At 50.5% G+C, this 24324-nt stretch overlaps 10 protein-coding genes across 10 annotated transcripts; 6 read left to right on the top strand and 4 right to left on the bottom strand.

The window, feature by feature from the left end:
* Positions 1-207: 207 nt before the first annotated feature.
* Positions 208-8473, top strand: F4807DRAFT_427631 (uncharacterized protein). The gene is made up of 4 exons (XM_047998183.1): positions 208-473; positions 541-7310; positions 7364-7968; positions 8028-8473. Exons 2-4 carry the CDS (start codon positions 591-593, stop codon positions 8146-8148), a joined length of 7446 nt encoding a protein of 2481 aa, XP_047853739.1. The 5' UTR covers positions 208-473; positions 541-590; the 3' UTR covers positions 8149-8473.
* Positions 8474-8730: 257 nt separating this feature from the next.
* F4807DRAFT_427632 (uncharacterized protein) lies at positions 8731-10716 on the top strand. The gene has a single exon (XM_047998184.1). The coding sequence runs from the start codon at positions 8943-8945 to the stop codon at positions 10461-10463; it is 1521 nt and encodes a 506-aa protein (XP_047853740.1). The 5' UTR covers positions 8731-8942; the 3' UTR covers positions 10464-10716.
* Positions 10717-12078, bottom strand: F4807DRAFT_427634 (uncharacterized protein). The gene is made up of 3 exons (XM_047998185.1): positions 11824-12078; positions 11120-11598; positions 10717-11018 (listed from the first exon to the last, which is right to left on the bottom strand). Exons 2-3 carry the CDS (start codon positions 11543-11545, stop codon positions 10776-10778), a joined length of 669 nt encoding a protein of 222 aa, XP_047853741.1. The 5' UTR covers positions 11546-11598; positions 11824-12078; the 3' UTR covers positions 10717-10775.
* Positions 12079-12280: 202 nt separating this feature from the next.
* On the bottom strand, positions 12281-13950 carry F4807DRAFT_467825 (NAD(P)-binding protein; the record flags this gene model as incomplete). Its single annotated transcript, XM_048002539.1, has 2 exons — positions 13188-13950; positions 12281-13111 (listed from the first exon to the last, which is right to left on the bottom strand). Exons 1-2 carry the CDS (start codon positions 13386-13388, stop codon positions 12281-12283), a joined length of 1032 nt encoding a protein of 343 aa, XP_047853742.1. The 5' UTR covers positions 13389-13950.
* On the top strand, positions 13852-15149 carry F4807DRAFT_100959 (NAD(P)-binding protein). Its single transcript, XM_047992629.1, has 5 exons — positions 13852-14081; positions 14180-14672; positions 14778-14828; positions 14884-14983; positions 15034-15149. Exons 1-5 carry the CDS (start codon positions 14045-14047, stop codon positions 15103-15105), a joined length of 753 nt encoding a protein of 250 aa, XP_047853743.1. The 5' UTR covers positions 13852-14044; the 3' UTR covers positions 15106-15149.
* Positions 14961-16419, bottom strand: F4807DRAFT_427638 (FAD dependent oxidoreductase; the record flags this gene model as incomplete). The annotated part of the gene is made up of 3 exons (XM_047998186.1): positions 14961-15647; positions 15710-16320; positions 16397-16419. The coding sequence occupies 3 exons, from the start codon at positions 16417-16419 to the stop codon at positions 15193-15195; spliced, it is 1089 nt and encodes a 362-aa protein (XP_047853744.1). The 3' UTR covers positions 14961-15192.
* A 1255-nt stretch (positions 16420-17674) lies between these two features.
* On the top strand, positions 17675-18493 carry F4807DRAFT_100936 (uncharacterized protein). The gene is made up of 2 exons (XM_047992628.1): positions 17675-18062; positions 18128-18493. Exons 1-2 carry the CDS (start codon positions 17960-17962, stop codon positions 18457-18459), a joined length of 435 nt encoding a protein of 144 aa, XP_047853745.1. The 5' UTR covers positions 17675-17959; the 3' UTR covers positions 18460-18493.
* Positions 18185-18953, top strand: F4807DRAFT_100968 (uncharacterized protein). The gene has a single exon (XM_047992630.1). It carries the CDS (start codon positions 18496-18498, stop codon positions 18886-18888), a length of 393 nt encoding a protein of 130 aa, XP_047853746.1. The 5' UTR covers positions 18185-18495; the 3' UTR covers positions 18889-18953.
* Positions 18954-20585: 1632 nt separating this feature from the next.
* Positions 20586-22349, top strand: F4807DRAFT_460919 (uncharacterized protein; the record flags this gene model as incomplete). Its single annotated transcript, XM_048001598.1, has 1 exon — positions 20586-22349. The coding sequence occupies one exon, from the start codon at positions 20586-20588 to the stop codon at positions 22347-22349; it is 1764 nt and encodes a 587-aa protein (XP_047853747.1).
* A 234-nt stretch (positions 22350-22583) lies between these two features.
* F4807DRAFT_101022 (U3 small nucleolar RNA-associated protein 11) lies at positions 22584-23857 on the bottom strand. The gene is made up of 2 exons (XM_047992632.1): positions 23617-23857; positions 22584-23537 (listed from the first exon to the last, which is right to left on the bottom strand). The coding sequence occupies exons 1-2, from the start codon at positions 23710-23712 to the stop codon at positions 22818-22820; spliced, it is 816 nt and encodes a 271-aa protein (XP_047853748.1). The 5' UTR covers positions 23713-23857; the 3' UTR covers positions 22584-22817.
* Between the last annotated feature and the right edge of the window lie 467 nt (positions 23858-24324).

Here is a 24324-nt window from a genome sequence, read left to right on the forward strand (position 1 = left end):
TAGGTTATTTCATCCCACGTTGTACACTAATTTACAGGTAGGTTTGCCGCTAAGGTCAAAGTATCTTCCTCGTGAAAAAAACAGTAGTGGGGTTAAGTAGGTAAGGCAGTCGCCGTTGCCTATCAAAAGCTGAAAAGTGGGCCACGGAGCTCGATAAGACTTCAAGGTTCCCGGTTTCGTTTATTGCATCACCTCCAGATCTTGGTTCTTTACAAATCAAAACTTCAGAATATCTTCACCCTGTATGAGGGGTACCTTCACTTTCTCATTCCTGGCGGCTGCCGCCATGTATTGTTGATCATATCTCGCTATCGACCTGTGTTTTTTTCAAAACGGGTCTCTTGATTCGTTCTTATATGAAGCATATGGCGATTGGCTACCAAATGACCAACTTCCGAAGAACATTTGCTTCTTCAACCACAAACTTCGCATATAAAAGCAAGCATTGCTAATCGCATCCAGAGGGTAGGAAGGTAAACCAAAATCAGACCAAGAATTCTCTACTTCTTGCACATAGTTGCTGATAGCTATCATTCGAAGTGCTCTACCAAGTTGGATTGCATTGCTCATGTCTCAAACGAATCGTCACCATGTCTGACAAGAAACCTCCGACTCCGCTTTCCCCTTCGACAATAGCTTCTTCCATTCCGAAATCTCGACAAGGTTCTATTGCTTCAGCCTCATTTATCCCTCCCGAAATCGACCAAGAACAGCTCTCTCAGGCGCTTGATAAGATCCATACTTCTGCTAAAGAGAGAGATGTCCTGACAACATTTAACGATCTCGCACCCCCGCCCGACTTGGTTGCTGCTAATGAAAGCAAAGGGCTTGCGAGTGATATCATGCAAAATGGGTTGAGTGGCCTATATTCTCGATTTAAAGAGGCAGTGGGGGTTAGCGGGAAGGATAAATCTACAGCAACAACACCTACGAATACTAAGGAGAGGGCCGACCCAAACGATGGCGACACGGCGTCCAGGAAAAGCTCCAGCACTACTGCTACGGCGTCCAAAGTTTCCACCTCATTGCTGCGCGCTGATACCGCAGTCACTAGTTCAACCCTTAGTTCGAATCTGTCCGACCCGATGGCATCTACTGTTTCCTCTGCGGGGGCGGCTATGACCAGTGAAAGCCAATCCCAGCAACCTCAGTCGACAATGGCCTCGTCTGTCACAAACCTAGGTGGTGTCGCTACTTCGAAATCCGCTTCCTCGAGCCGCCAGAGTATACCGAATATGACAAAGGCAACGGCTACTATTGCACCAGTACACGTCAGCGCTTTCAAAGAAGTACCTCGTGGCACGTCAACAAAGACTGAGGATGGTTCGAGTAAGGGAAGTGCTAGGAAAAGCAGTGCTAAGACGAATGACGGACAGTCCGCTGTTCCAGTCTCCGATATGCCAACGTTGCATGATATGCCGGGGAACAAACGCGTTCCCACCCTCGACAAGATCAACATCCCTAATCATACTTCTATAGATGGAAATATTGATTCACCTACTAGTCCTATAAAGAGGTCAAATGTTGCCTCTTCCGTTTCTACGGCCCCTAACCATACTTCATCCGACTCTTACGTGTTATCTCAATCCTCCGGGCCTTCCGCCAAGGACATGGTTAGACGACCAGCTCTTATTGACAGGATCAGTTATTCTCGGGCTCGCGGAGATCTCTCAAGGTCCTCATCCTTGTCACGAGGAACTACCGAGCATAGTCCTATAAGCACATCTGCCCATAACAGTGTCCATCATGAGTCGTTTGCACCAGCCCCTGAGCCCCAGCGGATGAGATCGGGCGAGTACAGGATTCCCGGTACGACCGCGGACGAGGGCGCTCCTGAAATAGTTAACGCCAAACTTGCCTCTATGCGAAAACAGGTCTTAAGCAAGGACTTTTGGATGGCTGATGAGACTTGCAAGGAGTGTTTTTTGTGTGGTGCTCCATTCACTGCCTTCCGCCGTAAACATCACTGCAGAACTTGCGGTTGTATTTTTGATAGTGGATGTACTTCCATCATCGGAGGCCAACGATTTGGTGTCCAGGGGACACTACGTGTTTGTAACCCTTGCCTAAGCATCATTCTTCAAAGACAAGACGGGACGTTGTCGGATGATGATTCGGCCGACGACTCGTTTCTTCCAACCATTTTTCGCTCGAACCAATCCAAGCGAGGATATTCACCATATTCGAGGGCCGATCGAGACGATGCTAGTTTCTCCGAAAGGACCGAGGATTTTGACGATGACAGTAGATCACTATCCGCTCCAATGATGACGATTCCCGCCGCCAGACGCATTGGGGAGTCTTCGAACCGTAACTCGGCCGTATTAGAGATTGACGTGCCACAGCTTAGTAGACCAAGCTCGTCTAGATCTCTCAAGGCAGGTACATCGGGCAGGCCCCAGTCTTCAGGTCATAGGCGTCATCATTCAAAGCATAACCTATGGAATCGCCTTAAAGCTTCGCCGGAGCAAAGGGCGCCATTCCGAAAATCAGTAAGGGAGGAAGCTGGTAGAAGAACGGGTTTACATGCTTTCCATGATGACAATGTCATTGATCCCGATCTAGCACCATTTATGTCGGATGAATCTAGTGGCGATGAGCAGATGAGCATCGCTGGAGCAATGTCGGGATCAGATCTCTATCAACCAGCGACCGATTCTGAGAGGTCGAATTTCGGCGCTTATCTGAACGCCGGAAGGAAACTCAGAAGTCGGGGCCAAATAGAGAAAAGCATTAGTGGAGTGAGCTTCACTAGCCGCGGCCTCGACGAATTTCACCCGAGATCTTCTAGACGACGAAACTTGAGCATTGCTAGTGGGAATCACCTTCGCTCCCCTCGACCCAAATCGTCTGCACTGAGGGGGCCGACTGGCTCAAGTGAAACTCTCCCATTATTTGACAACTCTGGCGGATCTGGATTACCACGTCTTACTAGAAGTTCGTCCATGAAAGGAGATAAAGAGCCCCGCTTAGAACTCAACCCTGCAAGCCTGTTGCACGTTCGAAAACTTCTACGGCAGCTCCTTCAAGACTCGGATATACCAAACGTAACGGCATGGGAAAAGGCCCTAGTACCAGTACTCTTGAAATGCACCTCATCCGTGGATCCAGACATTAACGATGGAGACGACATTGACATCCGACATTACGTCAAGCTAAAGAAGATACCGGGGGGCAGGCCTAGTGATACCTGCTATGTTCCTGGTGTCATTTTTACGAAAAAGCTTGCATTGAAGAGTATGCCGCGCCGCATGTCTAATCCTCGTGTCGTAATTGTTTCTTTCCCAATCGAATATCAACGGCACCAGCAACAATTCATGAGCTTACAGCCAGTCATCGAACAAGAGCGAGAATTTTTGAAGCAGCTGGTGAATCGAATCACTGCTCTGCGACCTCAGCTACTGCTAGCCGAAAAAAGCGTATCAGGTCTCGCATTGCAATTCTTGTCAGACGCAAAAATTTCCGTAGCGTACAATGTGAAGCCATCTGTTCTTTCGGCCGTCTCCAGGTGTTTAGAGACCGAAATCATCTCTTCCGTGGACATGTTGGCGCTTCCTCCGCATCAGTTTCAGACAGGAAAGAGCACAAGCTACGAAGTGAAGACATTTGTCAACGAAGAAATTCCTGGTCGAAAAAAGACATACATATTTTTGTCAAGTAATCAGGAGGAGCTCGGATGTACTATCGCCCTAAGGGGAGCGTCTACGAGCATTCTTTCAAAGCTCAAACGCATAACCGAGTTTATGGTATACGTGGTATACAACCTGAAACTCGAGTCCTGCTTGATGCGTGATTCGTTTATTCAGCTTCCTACCAACGAAGATATGTCGAGGGATCCCTCACAACCCGCCGAGGGAAGTATGATATCGTTTGATACAAGGGCGTCCGTCATTGACGATGATGGACAGAGAAGCGTGCCTAAATCTTCCCAGGACGAAATACCTTCGAGTCAAGAAGAGCCTCCTTTGGAGAAAGCGGCCGAAGTGCTACCAAGTGATACCGCACCACAAGATCAACCACCCTTGCAACCGGCTCAGCCCAATGACCGGGTGGTTTCTTTACACGAGTCGCATCCTCGTTCTGTTCATGACACCCCAGTTCCAGAGGACACTCCAATGCCAACGTTCTATAGTGATATGGTGGCCAAGTATGAGACTAAGATTCTCTCCGCGTCTCCGTTCGTCAAATTCGCCCAACCGTATCTACTTATGAAAGCTCGGGAACAGGAAAGGAAACTGCTGCATCTGAAACGATTACGCGATCATGACGTGGTAGATGAACATGTGGATGGTGAAAAATCAAATCCTCAAAAGTTCCAGCTCATTAAGCCACAGATGGTACTTGAAACTGACCACAAAGCGCCTCGACAAATGATGGAAATACTTCATGCGGTCCACGACGCTGAGTATGACAAAGCCTTCTACAATTATCAGACCCAGACGCGCCAATGGGAAAACTACATCCAAAGCAATATTGGTCTATTCGAACCTTATGCGCATCAGAACATAGTTGTCCTTCATTCGATTATTTGCACTGAAACCAAAATTCCGTGCTTGGAGCCTACCTTATTCGCTTTTGGTTTCTATGATGAGCACGTCGATGAAAGCAGCGGCATGGCCCCCGACTGCACGTTGGGACAATATATCGAGGACGTCTGCTATAGCGCCGATACCAATTGCACGGCTAATGGATGTGATCGCAAGATGTATGAACATCACCGAACGTACGTTCATGGTGAAGCACGCATCACTATCTTCATTGAGCAGGATACTAGAGGTAGACTCCGCGGTGAAAATATCATGATGTGGAGCTACTGTAAACTTTGCAAGCGTGAAACCAGCGAGATGGAAATGTCAAAGGGGACTTGGAAATATTCATTCGGAAAATATCTCGAACTATCGTTTTGGAGTAGAGGTACCCATCTTGTGAAAGATGAGGATGCCGATGGCTGGAATTGCCCGCATGATCATCACCGAGATCATATACGATACTTCGGAATCCAAGACAAGATAGTTCGTGTTCATTACGATCCTATTGATCTCTTGGAGATCATCGTTCCCCGAGCTAGGATTACTTGGAATGTCGAACATGACCTCAACATGAAGAATGAGATATTCACCAATACCCAAGAACGATGGACCCGGTTCACTAGTTCTGTAAAGGCCAGACTGAAAGTTATCAATACCGACAACATCCTCTCGGAAAAGGCTGAGGCATGTAAAGGAGAGGTTGAGCGATTGTCAAAGAGGATACAGGACGATCATACATCACTTATCCGGAAACTGCAGGATAAATATATGGCTTCCAAATACTACGAGGTCATTCCATTTAATATCGTTCTTCGAGAGATGCTCGTCAAGGTAGCCGAATGGGATGCCGCGTTTGCGAAATTTGAAGCCGATTTTCTACCCTCGGATAAAGACATTCGTAGGCTGACAATGATCCACCTTCGTAAGATGTTTACGGATGAATCGAAAGAATCTAATAACGAGGCAACTGATAATGCCGAAGAAGGTACGCAGACGAGCGTACCGGATAGCGATTCGAGACCAGATACTCAGCCATCAGAACCCGTATCTGATTCTTCCCCACTTGACACAATTCAAGAAAAGACTCCTCTAGACGCTCCGCCTCAAGAAGAAACTTTGGAGCGAGTAGAACCATTAGATCTTGCAACGCCGAAGTCACCTGTGTCTACGGATCCTATTCCGAACCAGCCAGAGAGCAAAGTCGTAATCCCGCAAGCGTCACCGCCACTAAATGCAATTTCGACCCCAGTGCAGTCACCAGAGCTTGCGTCAAGTTCGGCTGTTGACCCCGCGCCACCAATGTCGCTTAGTGAGCAAGTGAAGCAAATTCGCCACCGACAACAGTCTTTGACGCTTGAGAACACAAATGTAGCGTCTACTCTAGGAAATGAACAATCTAAGACAGCCGCAGAACCCTCGAAGATGACAACGGAACGCGGTTCTTCTCGTAGGATGGGAATGAACGTGTCGCCGCCCATGGTTCGCGCCTTATCACATCCAGTGAATAGTATGCCAACCCTGCCTCGGATGCATTCTACCGTTGTCGGAAAGAAAATGTTCAGTGCCAACAAGGACAAGGATAGAGTACCGTCCACCGAAGCACCAGCTGGGAACGAGCTCCGAAAGGTTTCAACAAGTGAATCGGCTAAAGGGGATAAGAAACTTTTTAGCAACCTTAGACCTCATCGTAAAGGAAACTCATCCTCTATCCCACGTTTCGTCGGGAAGAAAGACTCGAGGGTTTCAACTATTCGCAAACATTTTGAGCAACTTAGTCGAGAATTTGAAAAAGAACGCGAGAAGGATCGAGAAAAGCGAAAACAAAAAATGTCGCACTCGAGGCCTTTCCTTCAGAATTCCCCGGCAAAGGCCATAGTTGAGGTCTATGAAGACGTAGACGAAGCTGTACAGGAATCAGGGCCTGTTGAAGATGAACATGCTGCTGCTACAAGCCTTGTTGATACCAAGCATATCAACATAGCGGAACCAGCAGATCCTTCAGCAGAGGTCAAGCCCGAGAAAGAGCGTCAGCAATCTCCAAAATATGATCTTAATCATATTGATGAAATCATGACAGAAGGCGAGACTGATGATCAAACCCACACTGCAAGCCTAGGTGCTACAGATGACGAACAAGGAGAGAGCGATAATGAACCCTCGTTGATTGACGGTACCACGCTAGAGGAGATCGCTGAATCATTTGACTCCAGCACTGATATTCCAATGGAACTGCCCAAGCAAGACAAGAATAACTTTATGAAAGTACTAAACGCGTTTTGGAACGAACGCTCTGCCAGCCAGTGGCCCGCGTTAGAATATCCCTTGAATGCAACCGACCATATCTTCTGGGACTCTGATATCATTATTCGAGAAGATGAGCCCAGCTCTTTGATTGCGTTTGCTCTCAGTTCCGAGGACTACAAGGAGAAACTGAGGACCTTTTACGAAAAGAGCGGCAAAGACGACACAGCCTCGACTGGAGTAGAGGATGACGCCCGATCTGAGATGCCCTCGGATATTGGAGAAAATATCACCGAGGAGCAATTGGAGAGTAAACTTGTCCACACTACGAGTTGCCACTACAAGTACCAGTTCACCGAAGGGACAGCAAGAATGTTTGTTAAAATCTTGTATGCAGAGCAATTCGACGCCCTGCGACGAAAGTGTGGCGTCGCCGATCGTATTGTTGAGTCTTTGTCGCGGTGTCTAAAGTGGGATTCTAAGGGTGGCAAGACGAAATCGGTCTTCCTAAAGACTCAGGACGACCGGCTAGTAATGAAGGTAAGGAGGAAAACCAATATCTAATTATTCGTGTAAGCTAACCTGTATTCCAGTCGTTGTCGCCAGTAGAGACCGCCGCGTTCTTAAAATTCGCACCGGCGTACTTCAGTTTGATGGCGGAGGCCCTTTTCCACGACCTACCGTCGGTGATTGCCAAGATGCTGGGATTCTTCCAGGTCAGCATAAGGAACCCGGTGACAAACACAGAAATAAAACTTGACTTACTTCTCATGGAAAACTTGTTCTATGATCGAGCGCCTACTAGGATCTTTGATCTAAAGGGATCGATGCGGAACCGAAAGATTCAGTCGACTGGCGAACAGAATGAGGTTCTCCTTGACGAGAACATGGTTGAATACATCTACGAATCACCACTTTTCGCGAGAGAACACTCAAAGAAACTCCTGCGCGTCTCGGTCTGGAATGATACGCTTTTCCTAGCCCGCCAGAACGTCATGGACTATTCTCTCATGATCGCCGTCGATGAAACTAAGAAGGAGTTGGTCGTAGGTATCATTGACTGTATCCGAACCTACACGTGGGACAAAAAGCTCGAAAGTTGGATCAAGGACCGTGGCTTTGCAGGTGGTGGTCGCAATAAGCCAACAGTAACCAGTCCTAAAGAATACAAATCGAGGTTTCGGGAGGCCATGGCAAGGTAAGTTGATCATCCAAGAGAACAACAAGACTAGGTCGTGCTAACTCTGAAAAAAAAAGGTACATTCTCGAGGCACCCAACTGCTGGCACCAGTTCAATTTGCCAATGCTTGCGTCGGCGAGAGCACGAGCTGAAGCTAATGCTGCAGGAAGGGATGAAGCAGATGCAGGTGGTGCATAAATGGCATTTGTATTTTGCGGACACAGTACGAGTGATGTATACTAGGGCATTATGAAACGAGTTTACGAGGCGTTTACTGAGAGGTTATAGTACAATGGACACAACGGCGCTCAGAGGGCAACGTAACTCTTCGAGACAGGGGTGTCAATGAGGCATGAGATGAACGAAAGCATAATTTGGGGCAAAAAAGTGAAAAGGCATTGGTTGGCTTTTGTTTCTTGCTATTAACAGATACCCTCTTAATGACGAACAATTTAGTCTTTATCGTGTACTCGGGTCCAATTTTTGAAGTTAGAGAGCGAAATAATTAAATTTATTGGCCACATTCTAGATGCGCCATTGATGTTACTCTGATCATGATGTGATTACAACTAAGGTGATTTACTAATAAAGACGGTGCGCCAACATGAGGCTCTTACAAGTTACAGGCTATATGTGACGTAAGAATGTACCATGGAACCCGAAGTATGGGATACCTATCGTTAGGCGGCAATCACTACCCTAGCAGCCCTAGCAGCCTGGAACGTGGTATAGCTGAGACCCACAGACGCTAAGATCTGCCGACTTCCTTGTACACGGGCGCATTTTTAGTTTGCTGCTACTTCACTCAACCTTGAAAACATTCCAATTTCATCTGATTCAAGTGAAGGCTCATCACTACTTTAAAAAATATCATTTATTCTCACTTCACAGATATATTATGAGACGCGATCATGATAAATCTTCCAAGATGATGAGATGATGGTAGTAGTAACAACCGTAATTAATCACACACCGCCGCAGCCGCTATTATCATGTCGATAGACCTGAACTGGGAGACGCTGACGGGTGGCCCGGACGGAGCGGTATTGGCGGAGCGCATTCGTGATTTCATCCACGTTAAATTCCAGTCGGTGCCGCTACCACGCTTCATCAAATCCGTCACCGTTCATGATTTCGCGTTCGGCAATATACCGCCGAGCGTGGTGCTCAAGGACATATGCGACCCGCTGCCGGACTTCTACGAGGAAAATCCGGACGTATCTGATGACGAGGAAGAGGAGCATGAAGAGGGTGAGGGGAGTGAACAGGATGAGAGAGCCGGGCAAATCAGTGCAGAGGACGTGTCGGATGTGATAAGAGCGCAAGAGCGCAAGAGGAGAGCAGACCAAATCCGGAGATTGGAGGGAAGGGATGGGGATGGGCGCAAGGATAGGAGTAGAAGTGGGACGGGAACTTACAACATAGAGGGCATGTACCCGCCACATATTCATGTTGCTGGATTGCGAAGTGCTCCCGGGACGCCCGATATCAGCAATCCTTTCCTAGGACTCGGGGTACCGACGCCCGGAGTGCCTGGTGGTACTGCAAATATGCATTACTTCCAGTCGAAACTCGCGACCCCCTGGTCCGGTACACAAACGCCGTTAGCAGCCGTAGCAGGAGCGCAACACCTAAACGGCTGGCTGGAAATGGGAGGCACACATTCGCCGCCTCCAGGAAGACATCCGCTGAGTCGGACTCACAGCAGACACCCATCACAAAGCTCCATCACCATGACAGATCCCCCTCCAACGCCCTCTCTAGCCCCAGGGACACTAGCACCTTTACCACACCCACTGAGGGAGAAACACAGCGTATCAACGCTCGCGCCCACATCCGCCGGCGCGTCGCGGCCGCCTACTAGGGATGCGACGGCCGGCTTCGCGCACGCGCCCCAGCCCATGAGCTCCTCATCACGAACCCACAACGACACGGCCGTATACAGCTCGAGCTCCGACAGCAACGACGACTCGGAAGAGGAGGAGGCGAAGAAGTACTACGAACCCAGGGTCGACGACCTGCAGGCCGTGTTCCGCATCAAGTACGCGGGCGACATCAAGCTGATGCTGACGGCGGAGATCCTGCTCGACTACCCGATGCCGAGTTTTGTGGGTATACCCGTGAAGCTGAATATCACGGGCCTCACGTTCGACGGCGTCGGCGTGGTCGCGTATATTAGGAAGAGAGTGCATTTCTGCTTTCTAAGCCCCGAGGATGCGGTTGCGGCTGTGGGGCGCGATGATGATGAAGATGAAGATGGGGAGGAGGGGGCTGGACCCGGGCATGGGGAGAGCGAGAGGCCTACTTCTGCGAGCGGCGCGAGGACGCAGCGGAAAGGGAAACTGGGGAGTCTGCTGCAGGAGGTTAGGGTTGAGAGCGAGATTGGGCAGAGGGAGGGGACGAAGCAGAGTCTGAAGAATGTGGGCAAAGTTGAGAGGTTTGTCCTTGAGCAGGTTAGACGGATATTCGAGGAGGAGTTTGTTTATCCTAGTTTCTGGACCTTCCTGGTTTGAAGGGGCTGGGGTTGTGAAGGTGCCTTCGGACGTTTATGTCGAAATGATAAAGGGGGTAACTATAACACGCACGAAACTTGTCCTGGTAATATGGCTTATGTAGGACGAGGTTTTTACATATCGAATGGCTAACACTGCGATTGGATTTACGAGATTAGATGAAGAAAATCTTAGGTAGCTAGGAGGCGAGGGAAGCTCATATGGACCAGTTTAAGAATTAGAATTCATCAGATTCTATCCTGCTCTCAATCGAGTACTAATCTACTTCATCTAGTACCCAAATGCCATCACAATACCTAATTCCGGAAGATTTTATGCCGAGGTCGTGTCCTGAGGGCCGGCGGGTTGTGAGTCGGCCTTCTGAGAACCGTTCTGCGGGTTAAGCTGCGTGTCAGCTGGCTTGGTGGGTTGCGAGGCGGCCGTGTGCGCCTGGCACAAGGGCTTGTGCCGCGTGGCCCAGTCCTTCTTCTGACAAGCTCTGGAACAGTAGAAGACCGATTTGCAGGCGGAGCAGGCGCTTAGCTTATCCAAAGCAAATGTTCCCTGGGTGGGACACTGCCTCAAAGTCAGCACCGGGGGACATTCATTCATCAAAACGGACTTTGAGGAGTCCGACAGCAAATCGTAATAGCTAAAGGGATAGGTAGGTAACTTACGTCGTAGTTGCCACACATAATCGTCTTCTTCGCCGCGCCCCGAAGGCGCACTTCCCTGGCGTCCGCGAACCGGCCCTGCGCCTCCCGCAGCTGGCCGACGTTGTCGCGGGTCATGGCCGCGTCCTGGGCGGGGCCCTCGCGCTCGCGGATGGTGAGGGCCTTGGAGAAGGCGTCGTCGGCCTCGTCGAGGCGGCCGGCGCGGAGCAGCGCCTCGCCCAGGCCGTTGTACGTGATGCCCGTCTTCACGCAGAGCTCCGGGTTCGTCTGCAGCTTCAGCTCCAGCGCTTGCTTGTGCAGTGTGATGGCCTCGTCCGCGCGGCCCTGGCGCAGAGCGGCTGAGGCCTGGTTCGAGAGCTCGATGGAGCGCAGCTCCGTGGCTACGAAGGCGCCGCCGCTGGGGCCGCTGACGGCGGAGACGTGTAACATTTTGCTAGGTAGTTTGAAGATTGACGGGTATGTAGGAGTTGAGATTTGTAGATCTGGTTCATGTGAGGAGGAGAGGGGAGATTAATGTAAGGAAAATAATTCAGGTGTAAAAGATTAGAAGGGAAGGACTGGTCTGGTATAAAGCTCTCAACTGCCTACCCAGACAAACGCACTGGCGCCTCTGATAAGGAAATCGATTATATCATGGGAAGGTGCGAATATGCACTCTCCCGAATGCTGCAGATTGACTTGCAGCTTCCGGCAGGATATATACTTACTATAGGCCGCTCTTAGTAGCACAATAATCCTAATTTAGCCGTAGCCGTAGGGCCGAAGGTTCGATTCCTCGATCTCGAGTTTTACTCCTTTTTAACCTTAGTGACGTTCAGTTGAGAAATATGTTAAAAGCACACCGCTCACTACGAGGAGCAGAGTAATCTTCCCCTGAGAAATTCTAACTGTCAAAATAGCTTCAAGAAGTCGATTGAGTTAGTACTGATGACTGTGTATGTAATCAAGTCGATCAGGTAAGTATATTGATTAGGTAAGTAAGCCTCTTACATAATCCCTCGCTCTCTACTGTAGCTGGGGCTTGTACCCTTTGTTCGCATGCTGAATTGTGTCTTGCTTCGCTGGCGCCTTAACCAGAAATACCGCGCCCTCCTCGACAAACATGTCTCTTTTAACCTAGGCTTATTTATCAACGACTACGTCATAATTGCTGCTGCTTCGGAGTTACTCAGCCAACTTCCATTTGACCTCACACCACTCCCACAACTTCTTGCCGGAGCCAAGCCCGCCCAGCTCTTCAGATTCAGCCGCCTTCAAAACGTCCTGACGCACGACACTACTATCAGGCACCAATCTACCCCATGGGAAGATGTATCTCTCGTACGTGTCTCTGGTGACCTCAGGAGACAGCCCCGCAAAGAGCTCCGTGTACGCTTCAAACACCGGTTTCTGCAGCCACAACATCCTCATCATGAACATGGCGAAACGCGGCGTCCCCTTGAACGACCCAGCATCCAAATTACCGGGGTTCATGACGACGCTGAGAATGCCTTCCGGCGTGTGCCGGCGACCGAATTCTCGCCCCAGCATCCATGCGCCCGCCTTAGAGGCAGCGTAGTTGGTCGTCTGGTCGCGCACACCGGTCTCTAGGAGAGCGAAGTCGATACCATCCCGCGGCCCCGACGTATCGACGAGGATGCTCGTCAGCCAGACCACGCGCGAGGGTAGGTCGGGGGTGGTGGCAGCCCGGAGCTGCGGCAGAAGCAGCTCTGCGAGAAGCAGCTCTGCGAGAAGCAGCGCGCCTACGCAGTGCACCCCCATGAAGAGCTCTAGGTCTTGCGTCGTGCGTACCCCGTCCTCGACGGCGTTGGGGCCGATTCCTGCATTGTTCCAGAGGACGTCGAGCCTGTTTTCTTCCCGCGCGAAGCGGCGCGCTGCGTCTCGGACCGAGACGAGGTCGCTCAGGTCTAGGTATAGAAATTTGAGTTGGCCTGTCATGCTATCTGGTTCCGCGTACGACGCCTTGATGGACTTAATGGCCACCTCGGCTCGTTTCTGAGAAGTAGGGTTAGTCGGCCAAAGCGCATACGGCCTGTTTCGTCTCGCCGGCGCCCGGTTCAAACGAACTCACCTCGGATCGAGTAGCCATGTAGACTGTCGCGCCGGTACCGAACAGGATTTTACACAGCTCATAGCCTACTCCTGCATTGCCTCCCGTCACCATGAATACTCGTCCGGCCTGGGAACCCTTGGAGACGTCGGCCTCCGTGAATGCAGGGCGGGGCGGCCAGAACTGGGTTATCGTAGATCGAAGCTTAGACAGAGATTCCATTGTAGATAGCAGCAGATCGCTCTCTCTGACCGTGATGTTTGGAGTTTTTTCTCTAATTTTGCTGCTTGATTGTTGACTACCTATCTAGGTACGGACCTACCCTAATACACCGAGATTCCGACACGAAAGGCTTCGCCATCTACGGATTGTATTCCCATTAGTCGGGATTATTAGTGAGGTTTTAGTAGTATCAAATGAAATTTTATGGTACAAAGAGAAGTTGAGGTGTTGCGAGAGTCCTGTAGTCGTCATTGTAACCCTCATTACCATTGGCAGCGAGCTTGTTAGAATGGACGAGGACGCAAGGGTTGGAAGAGGGGTTCCAACCAGACGTTACGTATATGACTATGAATAACCAACACCCTTGGTTTGGGAAAGCCCACAGACCAACCTTCCCTCCTGACTCGTTCTTATATCGGATTCCGATTCGGCCCAGCTGGAAGAAGGTACTTGGTTCAAATAGATCACCGTTACATTGTGTAAGGGATGTCGGGATTCAGGGACCTGACCTCCATAGTTTTATTCCTAAGAACGCCTATTATTACTGACTAACCTAATACTCACCACTCGAAATCAACTAGCCTACCTTATTGACTGCGTTCGACTCTCTCTCTCCTGTTACGCTCATTCTGCTCAATTTCTCGAATTTGTTTATCATGGCCACCGTGGTTTTCATAAGTGGTGTGAGCCGCGGTACGTGTATTACCTCAGCGTATTTCCTGGCTTTTGTAGATGGTCAACGTCTTCTCGCCGTCATTTCCCAGTACTAACACTTATCATTATCCTCCTAGGCATAGGGAACGGCTTTGCCAAGGCTTATCTTTCAAGGCCGAAACACATCGTCATTGGCAGCATTCGCAAAAGTGCTTCTTCGGCCTCAGGCGTTGAGGAACTGAAGAATTTTCCCGCTGCCGATGGGTCCAAGTTGCTGCTGGTTACGATTGAAAGTACCTCACCAACCGACCCAGAGCAGGCTTTGCAGGTGGTGAAGTCTGAGGGAGTCGAGCACTTGGACATTGTCATCGCCAATGCAGGTGGGAGCCCACTTCCAACCACGCCACTCGACAGAGTTACTGCCGAAGAGATGACGACTGTGTATCAGGTCAACGCTGTAGGCCCTCTCATGCTATTCCAAGCATGTCGTCCCCTGCTGCAGAAGGCTTCGAAGCCGAAATGGGTGTCTATCTCAACGGGAGGCGGCTCTATCACTCTTATGGGGAAAATTCGGTCTTGGGATGGCACCTCCTATGCTGCAGCGAAAGCTGCTTTAAATTGGCTTACCCGGTAAGCATCTACTTTAAACATCTACCTGTCTTGCCCTACTACCACGAATCGAATCTGGCGCCGCAGATATAATATACTCGTTATGCTGATTGGTCTGGTTGGTAGCGCAATCCATTTCACGAATGAATGGCTCGTCGCCGTGGCGCTCAACCCAGGGTAAGAAGTGATCCTTCGTACAAATCACCAACCTTTCTAACAGAATCCTGTCAAGATTGGTCCAAACCGATCAAGGCAATTGGTGTGCCAAGGAATGGGGATTGGAGAAAGCTACATATACCATCGAGGAGAGCGTGGAGGGTATGATGAAAGTGGTTAGTTGCATTGACTTCGCGTCTCTTATCTTGCTGACCGTCTAGTGTAGATCGATGGGGCGACCCGAGATGAAGCGTCTGGTGAGTTCTTCAACTTGAAGAATGAGAAGCTTCCTTGGTAAATGTCTGTGTATATACTGCGGTGTTTCGCACTGTACTAGGCACCTGCTAGAGTGATTGATAGGCAATACATCCATTAATGACCGGAATCAAAGCTTTGCTTCTCCGGCCTGGGCATTATACCATGAAGTACTGGACTCTAGGTGTTCTGACAACAGCTGCGCGACGCCATCCGCAACTCCCCAGCTCAGCTCGTACCCACGGCCACCTAAGCCATAAGCATGGATGATAGTCTTGTTCTCGTCAACTGTTTCTTTCTCTAACCTTATCCCACCCTTACGAGTTGGCCGTCGCCCGACAATGTCCTTCATCACCGTAAACTTACCTTCGCGATCTAGGATTTGGGGGTATGTTGCCGCGAATTTTCGCAAGAGGGTCTCGCGCACTTCCGGGGACGGATTCGGGTCCCAATTATTAGGCTCTTTAGTACCACCGATGATAGTGCCGCCATCAAAGTTCCGCGGGACACAGAACGTCCACGATCCGTCTGCGTTTTGCCGTGTCACAGTTGCAGGGCACGGGTTGGCCACGAGACAAGTCTGGCCTATGCTGCTGTTAGCCTTCGGGCACCTACCTAGAGTGATCTCCAAATAGATAATAGCTTACCCCTCGTAATAAACACATTCTCATCACCAAACCCAACCCCTGAAGCATTCACCAGCACATCAACAGGCCCCGCCTCAAAAGCCCACGCAAATATCTCCCTCGGATCCCTCACCTCCCTGCGCAGCACTCTACCCCCTAGAATCGCAAACCGACGCAGCAGAAATGCGCAGTAGACCATAGGATTCACGCACCAGGTCTCGTACTCGCACCCCCACTCCACGCCATCCGGCAGCTCCGCCTTGCCCAGAGGCCGGAATCCACGCATCCCCAACTCGGTCCTCGCCCGCTCCTCGCTCAGCGCGAGGTACGCCGGGCTAGGCGCCTCGAGGTACTCGATGCCCTTCATGAAGGTGATCCCGGCCTCGGGGTGGCGCGTCTGCACGGCGCGCATGTGGTCGAAGGTGCGCAGGCTCATGGCGTGCTCGCACTCCTCGGCCGCGCTGGAAGGCGGCACGAGACGGTTGTGGGCGCCGCCCCACGGCGACGTGTAGTTGATTTGGGCTTGCGCGTCGATGGTCTCCGAGCCGGACGGGAAGTCCCGCGCCACGATGGTGACGGTGTGGCCGGTGGACTGGAGGTGGAGCGCGGAGCTTAGGCCGATTACGCCGGCGCTGTGGGGGACGTGTTACTACTTTAGACTATACCTAGGTATGTGCGGGAAAAGGGGTGGTGTGAGTAGGTAGGTACCCTAGTACTACTATGTGCGGCATAGTGAAAATTTCACTGCCAAATACACTTGGATGGGCTGTAGTGATGCCTTCGATGTGATGAGCAGTTCGGGCTCAAGATTATGTTTTCAATAGTATGGAGTTTGGATATATTATGGAAGGATTTCTTATGGTCGTACTCGTAAAGTAAGGCTACGGAGGCGGGTACCTAGGTCCTCGCTACCTAGGTTCACAAATCCGGGCTTTCAGAGGTACACGATCAATAAACCAAACTTGGAATGAGAGTACTGATAATCTTGATTACTTAGGTATCTAGATGAGATGTGAGTAAATCAAATGTTAAATGAGATGAGTAGGACGATGTCCAGACTAGAGAAGGGCTAAACTATGACGCTAGAGGCTGAATTCGGCAGTCCCCGTTGCAGCAAGCCGAAGATCGGAGGCGAAGTGGGGCCGGTTGGGGGCCGATTGCTCATGCGGATCACCCGCTATTAAGTTTCCGAAAGTGGATACCAAAGAGTTATTTCACCCGGACTGAGTTCCGCCGATGGCTCTTGCCGCTCCGTTCTGGTGATACTACAGCTAGAGTGCTAAAAGAGACCATTTTCTACTTTAGATGATAGTAGTGTAGAAAACATGCCAAGTGATATGACAACATCTCAACCCCTGGGATATTACTAGCACTGGTAAAAATAGGACGGCACACTACATGGAAAAAGCTCGTTTATTAACAATTACCGCATAGATGCGCCGATCAATATAATAATCCCATCGAACAGGTGGGATGAATGCTTCAGATGGGGCATCTGAAGTCGATCTGAAACGACGTCCATCACCCGCCAAGCCGCCAAGGCGAATCGACGAACATCAGAAACAATGAATTTAGCCTTATTTCTTGGGGGATTACGACACCACGTGGATCCCTTCGGTTGTGTCGGAAACTTTTTGATGTGCTTCTGGGGGCTGGCTGATCTCTCATAGGATCTTCATCGGGGGTAGGGTGTGTCTGCATGGAAGACGGGGTGAAGCCAAGCTGTCAAAGAGCCTCACGATACGAAAAGGGGAGGCTTATCGAACCATATACCTTCACTCCAGCCAATGATTATAGGGCTTGGTGAGAATATGCATCCCACATACTGGTGCACTTCGCCCATATACAAAACCTTCATTCCCATCTGCGTCGTATGCGGTGCATGAGTTCTCGACCTGCTTTGGTGCGAAGAGGTTGGGAACTCCTTAGGAAAACATAGGGGTATCACTGTTACGCCGAGGCTTACGCAGTTGTCGAAACAGCCCTAGTAGTCTTAGTGAATGATACCGAGTGACGAGTCATCATGAGTAACGCGCCATATATGATCGTGGTGAGCCCACCTGACTCGGTAGTCGAGTTGTAGCCCTTTAGTATCTGATCGAATTTTTGTCTGTCTTTTCCTGCTATCGTATCTCCTAGCGAGCAAGTAGCCGTTGAGCGGTGTCTTCGTAATCATACGTTTCATTTTAATAAACAAGCGAAGCTTGTTGCCATTCTCTAGTTATTAAGTCCTTCGTTATACCAGAGCCGTCAGAATAATCAAAAGCAGAGATGTTATTTCTTGCTTGTCCTATTCTGTTCGCTGCAGTCGCCAATGCACTCCCATCTCGGAAAATATCAAGGCAGGATACAGTTGACGTTGGAGGATTCAAGAGTAAGTGACACCGGCTTGGTTTATAGTAAAGTTATCGGATCATCCTAAGCTAACAATGAGAATAGTCAATGCGGCGAACAGAATAATTCCCGTCGTCGTTGGCGGAACACAAGATACTTTCGTACCAAACATGGTAACAGCGGCAGTTGGCGACATTATACAATTCCAGTTCAGTAACGGCAACCATACTGTGACGCAGAGCGCTCAGGATACGCCTTGCCAACCGCTCCAGGCTACCGTCGCGACCGCTATCCACAGCGGGCATATTCCATTCCAAGATGGCCAGACGACAGTCGGCACATTCAATATGCCCGTCACTAACACCGATACCATGTTCTTGTATTGCGCGACGGGTCCACATTGTCAACTGGGACAAGTCATGGTCGTCAATCCGTAAGTCGACTTACCTTGTCCACAGACCATCTAGCTAACTATGCATAGCACGGATGACCAGCAGATAGTCAACTATGCCAAAGGAGCCGCTTCCACGAACGCTAGTGTCGACGGCGGTGCCGTGTCCGGTGGAACCGTCGCCTCGATCCCCCTTGCTGCCGCTGCTTTCATCCCCGCTCCAGCCGAACAAGGGGCGCCCGCCGCTGCCCCTCCCGCAGCTCCGGCCCCCGCCGCCACAAACTCTTCGGCTTCTTCGGCGCCCGCAGCTAACCAGGCTGCTGTGACGCCCGATGCTTCTCTCACTACTGTAACCCCGGCGGCAGGATCCATCATTACGTTACCGTTGCTCGGGGATGCCGCGGCGACCGGGACAACGACGACTACTATTACGGTACCGGCGGTGACGGCTGCTTCGCCGGCTCCCGCGGCTTAAACGTCGTAGCGTGGGCGAGGACGCGGGGCGTGTTAGGTGAGAATGGGATAGAGTATATTCGATTATGTATATTAGATTTGGGCTTGGGTACCTAAATTAATACGGGCGCGGTATATCTTGGTTGAGCATATTACGAACTCCCTATATTTCTTGTTCTAGGTAGAAGATTTATTATCAGGCTAGAAGTCTGCTTGAAAATGTTGAACTTGGACATCTTATTCATCAAACTCTTAATTATGGGTGTATTGGGTAAAAATATAGGTACATGTAGGTGGTAATTAAGGGTTCCTGCCAAGTAAAGTATTAGGTAAGCTGTATTAGGTTTCTTAGTAAAGAAAGGTCACGTGGGTGTTCGTATGGGAAAGTGTGACGAGATTTCCTAGCCCCCGTCCACTAAGCTTCTTCTAATGTTGTTCCTGCATCTCACATCTCACACTCGAGTGAGATTCACATTTACATTCACATTCACATTCACATATAATCTCCGACCCTAACGTGCCCAATTGATTCCTTGATCACTTTACCCTTCAGGTAAATGACTGACAATAATTTGGCAGAATCTCACACTTGATTCAATCTATTCATCACGCTTTTGCCGTGAACATCAAACAGGCGATAACATTCCGAGCTGAATTCTGGCTTGATAAAGAGACTTGTCTGGATTGTTATCATGTGGAGGCCGAGCTGAAGAAAAGCGCGCCTAATGCTTTTACACTTGAGATCTACCTATTCGAGACCCACAAGGTTCACTCTACAGGCATTGTATCTTACCGCCTCGTGGGATGCAGCATTGCCGGATCTTTAACAATACCTAGAACAGGCTATCTTGACATCTCTAGCTGCCATGTGCCGTGCATATGACTAGAGTGATCTGTCAACGGCCTGTGGGACTAAGTTCCGAATCTCCAAAGTCGAATTTGACCCAACCCCGCGCGCTTCATCAGGTCTTGGCTCTTTTTCAGTTACTGTTTTCGCTACAGTTCCTGAGCTGGGCGGCTAAGATGTAGTGTGATCCTTGTTCTGATTGGATCGCCTGTCTTCTCTAACCTGCAAGCAATTATTCTATTTTAGGACGCACAAATCAGATCAGCTTATCTCTCTCCTCCCCGCCAATTTTCTTCACCCACCTCGTCCGGGATAGAATGCGTGCAAGTATTACAAGGGGACAAGTGCCCGTGGCCTGCAAGCTTCTACGGCAACCCTCTCCCAAGTGGCTGGTTGAGATGCTTCACCCCACCTTCAAAGGCGTGCACAGCGCTTAGCAAAATAGTCTTGGGGCCTTACGGCGTAGTATGTGCGAGGTCTGCGCTCCATGACCGTTGGCGGGCAAAGTCCAATCAGCGCTTGCTGCATGCCGTAGGTAGGTAGTATAAACATATTTTCGTGTCTCCCTTACCTGCCGAACTAAAATAATGTAAATTTACTGTTTTTATCTTTCCAATTTTGTATCCCGTCTGTTGGTTGTCGGACCCGAATCTTTACTGTTGGATCTGATCCCTAGCACGCGTGGATGAGGTTGGGACCTGCTTCGTCGAGTTGTTTCTTCGCTATTTTGATATGGACAATGAGACCATGTCCCGGTAGCAGGCCAGTTTGCGACGAAAGACGTATCCTAGTAACCCCGGTTCCTTCTCCTATTCATAGACTGGGGATTGATATTAAAGACAACAACATTTCGCGACGGGAAGAAAAAGACAATGTCTTCGAGTGGACCCCCAGGAGGGCTTTCCCTTTTCCCCAATACATCTAGGTCGCCGCCTCGGAAGACAACGCCTCGACCACGCGCTAGATCTTCCTCCAGAGGACAAGGCTCATCTCTAGACATGACGCCGCCGAGAAATGGTCGACGGACACCAGAAGACCTCTCCGAATTTGTCATCGACGGGTCGCCATCCATGGCTACTCCACCGCAGATGGCTTCCAATAATCCATTTTATCAGAACCAAGCAGGGCCGTCAGTATCAAGGCCAGTGCCGACATCTGAGGTACCACCACGAACAGATACCGCGTTTTCGGGAACGAGTACGTTAGTGAGGAGTGAGAGTGAATTGTCCCGAAATTCAATTGCCAAGAGACCCCTAGAAGAACCATCATCATATACGACGGCGGAACCGGCTATTCGTTCAATTTTCCCACAGTACGACCACACTCTACCATTTGACCGGCAAGAGTATTATCCAACTCAGACAAGTCCAACTCATATACCGCGGACAGTCATCAGCAGACAATCTCACGTGCCCGAGGCTCGGAGTCCACCAGTTCGGAGTCCCGTGAGAAGCCCCCTCAGCGCTGGTTCTGCACAGCGATGGCCTAGACGACCCCAGGACCCTCCAGTGATTCCAACCGTGAGCACAACCGAGGACCTCCGTGACTTCTGGAAAGCGGCCAATGGATGGAAGGCGTCTGCTGTAGAAGGTCGGACTTTCTGCATGAAGTTGATCCCTGAGAAGGACACTCCCATCTATAACCTAACATCATCTTCGGCTCAACCATTCTATCATATGCGGGTAGATCCAACATCAGCAAGCGCATATGTGACCTTAAGTCGACATGACCCAAGTAAGCCTTACAAAGGGGGAGACCCAACTACAAGTCCCAGATCGAGCGGCTTCCTCGGGGCTCTTCGGGAATCGGAATCGAAGCCATGGCAGGAGGCTCTTACTACCACACTGGAAGAACCGTCACGCCGCCTGCCACCAAATGATGGTCTCGTAGCACTCCTATACCCTACCGGAGCGGCGAAGGTAGCATTAGATAGGCCGGACGACATGCAAGCCGTGATGGCCGCGGAACGTGAATGCGCGCGTCTGGTCTGGGACGAAGACAGTCAAAACTACTTCTTAGTACATCCGGCCTTGGCATCGCCCTTCTGTATTACGATAGAGCGCAACCCGGCATGGAGCCGAACGGAATACACGGTCGAGCACATCGAGTCACCCCATCACATCGCAAAGCTGACACGAGACGGCACGGGTGAGGGCTGGATCGAGCTCGACACACTAGTCGCGGGGCGCATCGAGGCCTATTACCTCCTCGACGTCACCGTGTCGGCGCTCCTCCTCGTCGCCAATATTGATGAGAAGAACGTGCTCGTCGAGCACTTCGAGCCGCCGCCGCCCGCGCACCTACGCTCCTCTACTTCCAGCTCCAACCCGGACTTCCGCCGAAGTAGTAGCCGACTCAGCGCCAAGATCCTAGGCAAGAAAGGCGGCGCCGGCGCTAAGAAGCGCGGCCGCCTCGAGGAATTGGAATTGGATCTCGAGAGCCAGGCGAGCAGCTTGGGGGGCAAGCTGAACATTAAGGACGGGGATAAGGAGAAGCTTCCGGGCACGACGCGTACGATCCTCAAGCTGCTGGGCTTCGGGTTCAAGTGCGTCATCTGGGCGCTCACTCTGGCGTTTAAGGCGCTGATGGCTGTCATCGTGGGTTTGAGCAAGTGTTTGACTAGTGAGAAGCTTTGAATGAGGCGCACTGAGCGAGGAGTTAGAGGAGCAAATAGAGTTGAAATCGACCTTTTTGGGAGGGATATCTGACAGCGGATCTTTACCTATACCTACCTACCTATATATCTCGCGGCCCGGTCTGGAAGGGCAGTACATATTAATGAAGCAGGCAGGCCATTTCCTCTTCTACGCTTGGACTGCTGGACATAATGGGGGAGGTTTTCAGATACCAAGAACAAGCACGGCATTGCGCCCGGGAAAGGCGGTCGGTGCTCGGGAGTCAACCGAATTGGGTGTATATATGGGAATGGGTCTATTTCTTTCTGGGTATCGCATAGCTCTAGACGACCTGAGAACCCTGGTGCCTGAACGCCGCCTGTAATAATGGAAGCAAAAGGAAGAAGATTCCGATTTCGTTGACCGCCATTTCTGTCGTCGTATTATTCTCCTTTTTCCATTTTTTTTTATCCGTGACACTGAATTGCTTTATCGCTTCCGCTCCCGAACCTTGAACTTCTTGCCGGACTTAGTGACACCGTTCATAGACGTAGCTGTCTTGGCCATCCCGGCCCGTTGCAACTCTAGTTGGTGCTCTGTCCGCGTGAGGATCCGAAGCTTCTTCCGCGCGTTCTGTAGTCTTCTCTGTAGTTTCTCGAGGAGCTTTTGTCGTTGTTCGGCTCGTAGTGCTTCCGGGTTCTTTTCAGCGTCACCATCCTCGTCTCCATCGACGTCCATATCCTCTCCATCCGTCTCTTTCTGTTGCAATATTTCCTCCCGCTCCTTCGCGCCCTCCGTAAACACGATTTTTTTCGCCTTCGTCGACTTCGGCGCACCGCCAAACCCCAGCTCCTCCTCATCGTCATTATCAAAACCCTCCCAATCGTCCTCATCCACACTCCCTCCTAACCCGATAACCCTCTCCTCGAGCCCCTTCACCTCTTTCAGCGCGGTGCTGCGCACCGTCCGTATGTACCCCACGTCCTGGGTCTTGAGGAGGCGCACGGTATCCACGTCCATAGCCTTATTGCCGCGGTCGCCGTTGACCGTGCCCGACCACCGCTTGCCTTGCGAGAGCGCGTGGCCGGGGCCCTTTCGCGACATCATCCCGAAGTAGAACTCATCCTCGTTTCGGTCGGCGGCTTTCTGCCGTAGCGCGCGCAGCTGCGCTTTCTTCTTGTTGAAGTCTTTGGCTCGGAGGGAGTAGTCCTATTTAGGGGAAATTGGTTAGCTTGGGATGCAAACGAAGGAGTAGAGAGAAGATGGAGAGGGGCACAGAGAGACAAACCTTGTGCTTTTCGAGGAGGCCGAGACGTTGTCGCTCTTTCGGCTGCGCGCGCTCGCGATGGACTCGCCGTTGCACGGCGTTTCTGATCGAAGACATTATGTCGCGGAATGGATGTCGAGCCTAATATGGAGATCGAAGCTGAAAAGAAGGCTCAAAGCTATAGAAGTGGTATGTTAATTGGGAAGGTGGCGATGGTTGCGGTGTTGGTGTTGGTGGGGGACGGACAGCTACGGACAGCAGGTGTTGCGATGAATTGATGGAAAATTTTAGTGGACCCTGGCCTGAGCCACAGAACGATAAGATACGGAAAATATGACGAGGTGGCGCTAGCTCCGAGCCGCAACCTCAACTTCTTACCCCTGAATCAACCTAATCACAACTTCCATTCTTTCATTCAACATGGTCATTAATTGCAATTGGCTTCTTTTTCATCTCTCAATCTTTCATACCAATTTCAAACCTTTTTGAGGCTTAGCTGAGGCAAGAGACGAAGCACAATTTCTATTAGGGAGACGTATCTCTCAGTTAACAACACCTCCCTACACTCCAGTACACCACCTTTCGAGGATCGACACCATCTCGAGAAAAACAATTATAACTGGCCAATCTAGTCCTGCACGTGTCATTTGGCCCTGTTTTGTAAAGCCTCACGGAGCTCGCACACCATTGCTAATTATAGTGGAGGTCCTGCTAACTACCAGCCTAAGG

The sequence above is a fragment of the Annulohypoxylon truncatum genome (assembly GCF_022578515.1).
Source record: "Annulohypoxylon truncatum strain CBS 140777 unplaced genomic scaffold F4807scaffold_18, whole genome shotgun sequence".
NCBI classification, from domain to species: Eukaryota; Fungi; Ascomycota; class Sordariomycetes; order Xylariales; family Hypoxylaceae; genus Annulohypoxylon; species Annulohypoxylon truncatum.

Excerpts from the sequence above, each read along its gene's own strand:
- F4807DRAFT_427631 (XM_047998183.1), top strand. The coding sequence starts at position 591 with ATGTCTGACAAGAAACCTCCGACTCCGCTTTCCCCTTCGACAATAGCT. Across the intron at positions 7,311-7,363 it reads ACGACCGGCTAGTAATGAAG|TCGTTGTCGCCAGTAGAGAC; the intron begins GTAAGGAGGAAA and ends CCTGTATTCCAG. Across the intron at positions 7,969-8,027 it reads TTTCGGGAGGCCATGGCAAG|GTACATTCTCGAGGCACCCA; the intron begins GTAAGTTGATCA and ends TGAAAAAAAAAG.
- F4807DRAFT_427632 (XM_047998184.1), top strand. The coding sequence starts at position 8,943 with ATGTCGATAGACCTGAACTGGGAGACGCTGACGGGTGGCCCGGACGGA.
- F4807DRAFT_427634 (XM_047998185.1), bottom strand. The coding sequence starts at position 11,545 with ATGTTACACGTCTCCGCCGTCAGCGGCCCCAGCGGCGGCGCCTTCGTA. Across the intron at positions 11,019-11,119 it reads TTATGTGTGGCAACTACGAC|TGTCCCACCCAGGGAACATT; the intron begins GTAAGTTACCTA and ends ACTTTGAGGCAG.
- F4807DRAFT_100959 (XM_047992629.1), top strand. The coding sequence starts at position 14,045 with ATGGCCACCGTGGTTTTCATAAGTGGTGTGAGCCGCG. Across the intron at positions 14,673-14,777 it reads GCTTTAAATTGGCTTACCCG|CGCAATCCATTTCACGAATG; the intron begins GTAAGCATCTAC and ends TCTGGTTGGTAG. Across the intron at positions 14,984-15,033 it reads TGGAGGGTATGATGAAAGTG|ATCGATGGGGCGACCCGAGA; the intron begins GTTAGTTGCATT and ends CGTCTAGTGTAG.
- F4807DRAFT_100936 (XM_047992628.1), top strand. The coding sequence starts at position 17,960 with ATGTTATTTCTTGCTTGTCCTATTCTGTTCGCTGCAGTCGCCAATGCA. Across the intron at positions 18,063-18,127 it reads TGACGTTGGAGGATTCAAGA|TCAATGCGGCGAACAGAATA; the intron begins GTAAGTGACACC and ends CAATGAGAATAG.
- F4807DRAFT_100968 (XM_047992630.1), top strand. The coding sequence starts at position 18,496 with ATGCATAGCACGGATGACCAGCAGATAGTCAACTATGCCAAAGGAGCC.
- F4807DRAFT_101022 (XM_047992632.1), bottom strand. The coding sequence starts at position 23,712 with ATGTCTTCGATCAGAAACGCCGTGCAACGGCGAGTCCATCGCGAGCGC. Across the intron at positions 23,538-23,616 it reads GCCTCCTCGAAAAGCACAAG|GACTACTCCCTCCGAGCCAA; the intron begins GTTTGTCTCTCT and ends TCCCCTAAATAG.